This window comes from Gallinula chloropus (assembly GCF_964237585.1).
Source record: "Gallinula chloropus genome assembly, chromosome: 31".
Taxonomy (NCBI): domain Eukaryota; kingdom Metazoa; phylum Chordata; class Aves; order Gruiformes; family Rallidae; genus Gallinula; species Gallinula chloropus.
The window spans coordinates 241,218-251,224 of NC_140116.1; the positions used below are offsets into that span (position 1 = coordinate 241,218).

The 10,007-nt window shown below is 49.7% G+C and overlaps 1 protein-coding gene across 1 annotated transcript; it reads right to left on the minus strand.

Moving 5' to 3' along the window:
- Positions 1 to 3,736: 3,736 nt before the first annotated feature.
- Positions 3,737 to 8,159, minus strand: LOC311202699 (keratin, type II cytoskeletal 6A-like; the record flags this gene model as incomplete). Its single annotated transcript, XM_084277311.1, has 9 exons — positions 3,737 to 3,933; positions 4,039 to 4,070; positions 4,305 to 4,525; positions 4,743 to 4,868; positions 5,088 to 5,252; positions 5,502 to 5,597; positions 5,795 to 5,855; positions 6,400 to 6,614; positions 7,656 to 8,159. The coding sequence occupies 9 exons, from the start codon at positions 8,157 to 8,159 to the stop codon at positions 3,737 to 3,739; spliced, it is 1,617 nt and encodes a 538-aa protein (XP_084133437.1).
- Positions 8,160 to 10,007: the final 1,848 nt, after the last annotated feature.

Sequence of the window (10,007 nt, forward strand, 5' to 3'; positions counted from 1 at the left end):
TCTGGGACTGGCCTTTTATACCATTACTGGCTGTGGTTGTGTCTGGTGTGGTGCTCATCTCACTGATTAAGTGGGCTTGGCATGCCCAGCAGCAAAGCAGATGACGAGTTCACCGTGAGCTCAAGCACCCATGAAACACAAAGTAGAGGAATTGCATCTTTTCTGGTGTGTAACAGTCATGCTCTGGCTGTTGAAATGTCTGACAGAACACTAAATGCTGCCTGCTCAACCCCTGCTGCAGCCAGCCCTCTCCCACTCCCTCCTTTCACCTCTGCAGTGGATGGTTCCCCATGTTGGGCAAGCGCTCGCTCACCTCTCTCTGGGGTGAATCAACCCCTCTGTTGCGTAAAGGCACGTTATTTCATGGTGCAGTGGTCCAGGGTTTGAGAAATTGTTGTTGTGGGTCTGTGTGTTCCTGCTGCTGTGGTTTTGAGCAAACCCAGTGGGGCAGCAGCACCTCAGGCCCAAACGTGTTGGAAGTTCTGGGCTCTTGTTCTCAAGCCAAGCAGGAATCCTTAGACCAGCACTGATAGAGAAGGGAGAAAGAGGTGATGAGGGGGAAGCTAGGGTGGGGATGGAGCATTAGTGGAAGTCTCAGACACCAGCTGGGGAGTAGGGATGGACATGGACAATAACTTTACAAATGGTATTTTCAGACCTTTTCTTTCTGTGAAAAGTGTCTACGTTTCATCCTGATTCAAACTGACAAGAAGTGACGAAACACCAGATTATGACCAGGAAAGGAGTTAACCCTTGGCTGTGATGACACAAAACCTGACTTGGCAATTTCTCAGGGCTTCACCTTCACAGATATTTGGGCTGTTTCCTGACTCATGGAGTGACCTTGTCTCTACATGGTGTGAAGCATGTTCCCAGGCTCCCCTCCCCACATCTGTTGTCTTTCGCCTCTGATATCTCTTACTCACAAGGAAATTCAGGGCTTGGGATCTGAGCTGATGGCATTGTTCACTGACAACTCCCTCTACTCTCATTCCACGTAGCACCCAGGAAAAGCCATGCAGTGCATTTCTCCCTGTCTTGGCTCGCCCTGTGCATGCTGTGTGGTAGCACAGTATGAGGGGTGCTTATCCCAGGGCAGGAAAGATGCTTGAAAGTCACTCCCAGTGCCTTGTTTTGATGCCCAGGGATGGACATGCTGCTCTTGGACCCTGGAGCCCTTTGGGTTGGCCAAGGTGTGTGTCTCTTGTGGATGCCAAGATGAGCGCCTGTTCATCACAGGAGGTAGCAGAGGGTTGCTGGCTGGTCGTGGCTTTCCCCAATCATTGAGCAGACGTGTGCAGGCAGCAGGGAATGGAGCAGGAGTCTGAACAGGCATCTTTCAAGTGTGTGCTTGTGTCTTCACACATGGAGGCTGCACGGTCAACTGAGCTGGACCAGAAGGTCCCCAGAGGGTTGTTTGCAGATGCCCTTCATCTCTTCTTACCCTTCAGCCTTTCATACTTTTTGTTTCTCTCTATTTTCCTCTCTCTCCTCATGTTTCCATTACACATCCTGGAACGAAGCTAAAATAACTGTTCTGGGAGTGTTTCAGCTACTGTCTGTCACAACAAGCATCAGGTCTTGAGAGAGGAGAGCTCCTGTGACTAAGCTGCCAACTGCCTGTCCTAAAGAGCTCTATAAAAAATCTTATGGGTAGCAATTAGCAATCGGTTCCCTTCACGTGTTGCAAATTTAAGCCCCTGAGTGGAGCACGAGCACCATTCATTCCACTGTGACTCAGGGTTTAATCTGGGCTGTGCTGGAATTAACAAGGGCTGTCCTCTCCTGCTGAAATAGGAGCCCCAGGTCATCCCTACGTCTGTGTAACTTGTCCAGCAGGACTGGATGCAGGAGGTTGTGTGTGTGGTGACCAGAGCCTTGCTCTGGAACAAGGGCAGCCACACGCTGGCCATGTTTCTGGAGATGCCAGCCTTTCCCAGGGTGGGGGTTTGTGACTCTTTTTAAACAGGGGTGCCTTTGGAGAACAGATATTCTGGCTCCAGGCTTCCCCATGCTAGGTGAAGGGCTTCATGGTCTCTGTCTTACAACCCAGGTCAGAACAGATGGCATCCACCTGATGCGCCCGTTAGCTGTATAAATGCATCCTCTGGTTAGAGTGTGTCTGGGCAGCAATGAGGAAGACCGTTACTTCTCCTTGGCCAGGGTGCTGTTCCAAGGGGGGATATTGCTTCTTCCCAGCAAGCCACTGTGAGTATTCAGCAGGGAGAGGTGGAGAGCTGCAGCAGACCTGTAACCAAGCCTGCAAGTCTTTGGGAAGAAGATTTCCTGAGGGATACAGAGAGGAGCAAGCAGAGTTCAGAGCATCCTAGCGCGTTTAAGGAAAATGCTGGTCTTGAAGGAACATCTGAATGGAACCTGTCATTCAGGGATGCCAATCCCCCTCCATTTGCCCATCTCTGAGTATTTTCTTGATTGCTTCTCTGTCCATTCCTTGACCTCACTGGAATACTTGGGGTGAGGGTGGGGACTTTTTCTAATCACAGCTATTAGTTCACCTCCTCTTCCAGCAGTGAGACCTGGTGCTTTGTAGCTTTCAGCCAGGTGATGCTCTGCTTTCACTTCTCAATTAATTTCTCCTGATTAGTCAGAACCATGTCTAAAATTGCTACACCTCCTCTGGATTTCCTCCACCTTTGCAAATCAAGATCTTGTCTCTAGTGTGTTCTAGGAATGTTGGGGATCCTGGATCACTTTCCAGCAGGTATCCCATTCTTGGATTTATTTTTCTTGTTATAGCTACCAAATGAGTGATGCCTGACTCAAGAACTAATACATGTGGGCCACCTCCTCCACCTGCTTGTAGTGAAAGGAGAGGGAGCACGTGAGAATCAAGGCCTAAGATGAACACCTAAACCAGCGTGGCCCGGGAGTGCTTCCAACCTGCTCCTGTTTGCACCGCCGGCACCTGCACTCAGGTGAGGCAGCTCAGCAGCAAACAGCGTTTGGAGATGGGCCGATAGGCTTGAACAAGTCGGGCGGTTGCTCTGAGTCCCCTGCTAATTAGTTCCCCATTGTTATAAGTTGGTGCAGGTACATCACACACTTGGCACTGCCCTTTGTCTCCCCGGGGAGTCCTGGCTGTTGGATGTTGTGCTGCTGTAAATGACTCTCAGACCTTTTTCCCTGTCCTGCCTTGGCGTGTCCTGGGTTTAGCTTCCAGGTGTTTTGCTTGCACGGTTGGGAGGACGTTGAAATCAGCAGCAAACCTCCCCTGGGTGCTTTGCTGTGCCCCAGTGTTTTGGCTGCAGATGGAGAGATTCAGGGAAGGTGAATGAAGGGCAAAAGGATCTGTGCCTTTAACTGGGCAGGGCCCCAAGAAAAAATGCTTGTTCCCTGCATTTGCATTTGCTGCACCGTGTCTTTAATTAAAAGGCCCATACGATAGAATAAATTACATATGCATCTTTATTAGACAAACACCAGAGAGTGAAGAGAGACAAACAGTCATGGGACACATTTTATATACAAAACCCGGCCAAACAATGCTGAGCAGGAACAAGCAAGTTGCAGACTTAAAACGCTTGGGCTGACGTTCAGCAGCAGAGCCCTACACGCCACGTGCTAGACATCACAGCAGAGAGAAAGGGGTCCTAAAGTGGGGCTCCCGGTGACAAGACATAGGGCTTAGGTGGCCCTCATTCTCTTGACCCCAACTGTGCTTTAGTAAAGATCTTAAGGTGTGTTCTGGCGAGTGAAGGCATCTGAAAGGAAACTCCTAGCTTCTGTAACTTCTTCTGGTGGAGGAGGTCGAGACAAACTTCATGCTGGAGCTGCTGCTGCCTCCAAGGGTGGTGCTGCTAACCCCAGGACCACTTCCACAGCTGAAGCTGTTCCCCATGTTGCAGATTCCTCCTCCCATGCTGAGGTTGCTTCCTCCTCCGTATCCTGTTCCCACAGTTGTTCTGGTCACAGCTGCAAGAAGAAGGGAAAGCTTTAACTTTCTCTGGGTATTGGCTTCTTGGTTCAGACACTCAGTAATGCTTAAATAAGGTAATTGTGTATATTTTAGAGACTTACAGATATTCACTGGGACGCCATCTCCAGCCAGCCTGTTAGGGGACAGAGCGCAACAAGGTAAGAAGAGAATGAGGTGGTTGGTAATGGTGGGAAATCAAAACTTGGTGTAATTCAGGCAGGCTTCCCACAGTGTTATTTCCATTAGCTAGGACCATCTTCCTCCCCACCCTCTGATGCCCTGTTTACCATTTTATTTAGCATCTCCAGGGCTCACATTGCTTTGCTCCTCCAATGTCAGGACTGCAAGGGCTGCATTTCCCACCCACCTGCACTCCTCTCCCTCCAGCAGCTTCCTGTAGGTCGCGATCTCGATGTCCAGGGCCAGCTTGACGTTCATGAGCTCCTGGTATTCGCGGAGCTGCCGGGCCAGGTCTGCCTTGGCCTGTTGCAGAGCATCTTCCAGCTCGGCGAGTTTGGCTTTGGCATCTTTAAGGGCCAGCTCCCCACGCTCCTCAGCATCCGCAATGGCTGCTTTCAGATTTGCACACTACAGGAGAGAAATCCCCAGTCAAAGTCCCTGTACAAGACCCAGACCTGTCCCCTGAAATTCTTATGCCAGCACCATCAGCTTAACCGTCTCCGTTTTGAGAGAAGGAAGATCAAAACGAGCAGAGCTTGCCTCAGTTGCCTCTCTCGTTTTCCTTCCTCTCTCTTGCAAGTTAGGGTGTAAACTGGTTAAAAGCATTGGGTTTGCTGCTTTTTACCTGCTTCTTCACGCTGTCGATTTCAGACCGCAGCCGCTGGACGTGGCGATTGAGCTCGGAGATCTCCTGCTTGGTGTTCCGGAGGTCGTCCCCGTGCCTGCCCGCCGTCGCCTGCAGCTCTTCGTACTGTCAGAGAGAGGAACCACCCGTCAAGGTAAAAATCCATCATTCTGGGAGTAACTCAGCTGACTGGAAGCACAGGTTCCCTCCTTCAGCCCCAAGGAGCAGCTGGATCGCTGCTGAGCAAGGTGCGATACTTGAGAAGGTTTTCTCAGGAGAGTCAGTCTTTATCTGTTTAAGACAAGACATGAAGACAACAGCCTGGGAAAACCCCTGTTTCTTCACCTTGGTTTGGTACCAGGACTCGGCCTCTGCCCGGCTGCGGTTGGCGATGTCCTCGTACTGAGCTTTGACCTCCGAGATGATGCTGTCCAGGTCCAGGTTCCGGTTGTTGTCCATGGTGAGGACGACAGAGGTGTCGGAGATCTGGGTCTGCATCTGAGACAGCTCCTGCAAAGCGCACAGGGGATTTGGTGAGGCAGTTCTCTTGGGAGATGCCTTTTCATCCTTTCAGGTGAGCGTGCAGACCTGGGAGAGGCTGCAGATTGTTATCTGCAGAGACGGTTGGTGTAACTCTAAAGAGGGAAAGGATTTAGCATCTCCTGGGGGGAGAAATTACGGGCTGTCAGAGGCAGGGAGGGAGGGAAGCGCTTAACTGAGAGCTAGAGCTGCAGTGTCTTGGGAGGTGGTTGTACTCACGGCTTCGTAGAGGGCTCTCAGGAAGTTAATCTCTTCAGTCAGTGCATCCACCTTGGCTTGTAGTTCCACCTTGTTCATATAGGCAGCATCTACATCCTGGAGGATGAGAGATTTAGGTAACATGTTTGAAACTGCTGTTAGTGAGTCCGGAACGTGCATCTCTGCAACAGCAATCCAGAGAAGAGATGGTAAACAAGGAAAAGCCTTTGGAGCACAAGTGGAAGGATTAGTAAAGGAACAGATGGTTAGAGCTCTACAAAGAGCCAAGATGTCATTCTGGAATTTGTTCTCACCTTCTTGAGTGTCACAAATTCATTCTCTGCAACTGTACGCCTGTTGATTTCATCTTCATACCTGATGGAGGGAGGCAGGAGGAGCATTTGTTTAGGCAAGTATCAGACAGAGGTGATTTTAGTTTGCTGGAATGAGCTTCCTCAAGAGCCTTTTGCATACATTGTTCTTTTCTCCTACAGAGCATCTGGATAAGAGACCATGAGCATGTTCCTAGGCTAAACTAGTTAAGACAAGTACATCAAAAAAATTTTAAAGCATCCATTCCTTTTTTTTTTTCCTATTTCTGGCCTTTATTCATACTCCTGCCTGTCTTAAGCAAATTAAGGATGCTGTCCTGAAACTCACAGACCTACTGTGTAATTTTTTTCTCTCAGTAGGTAATTTAGTTAATAAGACTTTGATCCTATTCTAAATGATTCCCTAAATGTTTCTGTGTTTGGGTCTGTTACTCCGTTACCGTTTATCTTGAGCAAACGTCACAACTTTCACTGCTGGGAATTCCTGCGTCCCGGCTGCTCCTGGATCCCCCATTTGGCTTAAGGATGTGGAATGGAGAAGGGCTGCACCTGCCTAGGTGAGTAGACCACTAGCTCAGTAGACTTACTTCTTCTTGAAATCCTCGACCAGGTACTGAGTGTTGACGAGTTCTCCTTCCAGCCTCCCTTTGTCGCTCAGCAGACTGTTCAGCTGCATCCTGAGGTTGTTGATGTAGGTCTCGAAAAGTGGCTCCAGGTTGTTCCTAACTGTTTTCATTCCCTGCTCCTGAAGCAGGCTCCACTTGGTTTCCAGCACCTTGTTTTGTTGCTCAAGGAATCGGACCTGTAAGCAGAAATATCCTAAAGATGCTTTGAAAGAGCAAAGATTCTGGAGGGCTTTCCTTGTGAGTGGGGGATCTCAGCCCTAGCTGAGGTGATGGAGTACCCTTTCCACCTCCTTTTTGTAGACAGATTCTCATCTGGTAGAAGAAGGAATTTGTTATTTGACTGCAGGGACCCTTGCAAACAAACTCCTGAATGATTTCTGATGCTCTTGCACCGTGCTTCCTCTTCATCACTTTGCTACATCAGGAGATGGTGCATGTGTGTTGTGAGAGAGTGTGTGCAAACATCAGTGAGAGCAGAACTTCTCTCACTAAGGAAACAATAGTGAAGTGCCGTTTCTCCTTCCCTTCGCCCTTCCCACCCCACCTCACCTGCAAAATAATACAGCATTTTCCTTGAAACCGAAGAGAAGCTGCTCAACCAGAGCTGAGATCAAGCAGGTGCCTCTGCAGTTTTCATACAGGTAACGAGGAAATGAAGTGGGCAGACAGTGTCAATCAGATTTTGCTCTTTTCAGCTCACAGTCCAAACACGCTGGGACTGTTTCAGCAGTAGCTTTAAAAGCCTTTGAGAAAAAATCAAGTAATGAGAAGCTTACTTCTCCCTAATGCCAATTAATGTCATTCTTTTCTTGGTCATTTTAGATGGGCTGCTTGCATCTCACTTTAGTCACCTAAAAACCAGTTATCAAGGCCTCCTGTAATGCTCAATGGAGAGAGCCCAACATCTCCAGAAGGATGGGATTGTCTTCTAGAGCTTTCTTTCTCCTCTGCCTGTGAGGTGCCAAGCAGCAGATGAGGAGGACCTTGAATACTGGATGATTAATTCATAGCAACCACTATGTAGTAGGTACCATTCCCTGGAGTTTCTGGAGACTGGAATTCTCCCAGTCCCCAGAAACTCCAGGGGCATCTTCCAGTCTCATTCCTCACTTCTGTTCCTTCTTGATCAGCTTTTGTGCTTGTAAAGTAGCTAAGAAAAGTGTCCCCATCAAAAAAAAAAAAACAGGACAAGATATTTGGAGAAGCTCCCATCTCACCTTGTCGATGAAGGAGGCAAATTTGTTGTTGAGGGTTTTGATTTGTTCCTTCTCCTCCTTTCGGATCCTTTGGATGCTGGGGTCAATCTCCAGGTTGAGAGGTTTCAGAAGGCTCTGGTTGACAGAGACTTCATGGATTCCCCCAGCTGGGAATCCAGGGCCACCCATGCCACCACCAAAGGCACCGTATCCATAGCCAAGGTTAGCTGGCATGCCAAAGCCACCACCATACACACTACCAGCGCCCCCGCCAAAACCTGCAGATCCATAGAAGCTGCCTCCCCTGCCAGCCACTGAGATCCTCTTGCATCCACCAACATTGTAGAGGCTTTTGCTTCCAAAGCCACCACCAACCCGAGCAAACCCGCTGCCGGCGTTGCAGCTTCCAACCCGGGTGACGGAGCGCGAGCTGAAGCTGGTGCGACACGCGTTTGGGACGACGGCTGAAGCAGCGCTGAAGCCACTTCTTCTCTTGTGAATCTTCACAGTGGACTGGCGAGACATCGCTGGCTTTGGGATACGGGGATGGATGCTGCAGCAAGAATAAAGGAGCAAAGGTGCTGGCCTGGAGCAAGGAGGAGGAGGGAAAGGAGTAAGATGAACCTGTGCTCTCCAAGGGCTGGGGAGAGCCCTTTTATGCATGTATGAGACTGGGATGGGTTTGATGAGGTGGATCATCTTTCTGATTAATTAGGCTTGGCATGTCCAACAGCATTCTGGAGAATGAACTCACTCCACACACACGCCCTTCTGAAATAATATAGCCAGGTTCTGAGCAACAGTGGTATTGTTTGGGAATAACTGTCGCCTTCTGCCGTCTTTGTAGACAGCCAGACTCTGCCATATCAAAGCGTTTGAAAGTTGCAGTGAGTCACCTTAGGCACAGGGAGGAAAACACCGTTCAAAATGCCTGTCACTCAACACCCAGCTCATCTGAAAACTCCATCCCTTGGGATTGCTTTCGCCCCTGTTCTCCTCACTGGGAAAGTTACGGTCCCTTGTGCTTTGGGGAAGGGATGTGCGTCAGGCAGAGCAGGGTTTTACAGCAAGCCCTGCAGTGAAACATTTCATCCTGGGGTTTTGGGATGTGTGGTGCATGGTCCCCTCTGTGCTACCCCAGCATGTCTGCAGAAATAGCTTTCCTCCCATCCTTACACACAGTCTTGGCTCCCTGAGCTGAGCTCTTTGGAAAGACCCCACTTCTGCAGAACGACTCTTCTGTCAATGAAAAGTCATACAGGGAAGGAAAGGAAATGCTTCAGGAAGGGCTGTTGGGAATTTAGTACTTTAGCAGGATGGCAATGAACAACCAACCGACCAGAAAGTAGAGGAGAAGATTGTGGGAATGGGAATTGCTTTGACCCCACTGGCTCTATGGAAATGGAGTGCTCCAGGGCTGTTCCCAACTCACGGTTCATAAACACAATGGCGCTTCCCAACGATGTAATCGGCTCTTCCAGCACTGGACATTGAAAGTGCAATCCTGCCTGCTTGAATGTGCTAGGAAGGTGCTCCACAGGATTCCCTGGGCACAGTGAGGCATTTGGGAATCTCTGCTTTCTTGGCTGCAGGTACCAGCGCAGCCCCTTGCGTTGCATTTAGCAGTGTGGGTGGTTTGTGAGTAACAAGTGGAATAGGAAAACGTGACAGATAATTCATTCTGAGGGATGGCAAGTGTTCCTGGCCCTTGCTGTGGCTCAGGTTGTTCAGGAAAAGATGATTCAGGCATTATTTGTTTATACAGGAGGGCAAATTTACAAACACAGCCCCCCCCAAACAGCTTCCTCCTGTGTTGGCTGCGAGTCCGAGCAGCTGAAGTGTTCCAGGACGGGAGTAATGCAGCAGTGAGGCCCCATGGAGCAGGGGTGCCATGTGTCCATCTGTCCGTCCTGTGCAATATCCAGGTACAGGAGACTCCAGCAATACTTTATACCCCTTTGTTTCCCTAGCTGATTCCTCTCAGGCACTTTGCATGTGCAATTGAGCTGTTAAATGAAGGGAGGGGGTTGTGAATAGCAATTCTTAGTTTATTTTGCTACGACAAGACGGAGCTTTTATTGCAGGAAGGGCTTAACTGGGTGACTGTTGCCCTGCAGGGCTGTCTCATGGGCTCTGACTGCACATCTGCACCCCCAGGGACTCGATGTGGGGGGAATACAACCAAGAGGTCTGCAAAGCAGTGAGCTATCAACCAGCCTTCGGGTCTTCCTCGCCTTACTTCATGCCTAAGGTTGGCTTCCCCACTGTAAGGTGCTGGTTCCACACAAGGTGTGAGCCCCAGACAGCAAGGTGTTCAAGGGCAGGTGCAAGTTGCCAGCCTTGGTCAATCCCTACGGCTCCTCTGGGAACTGC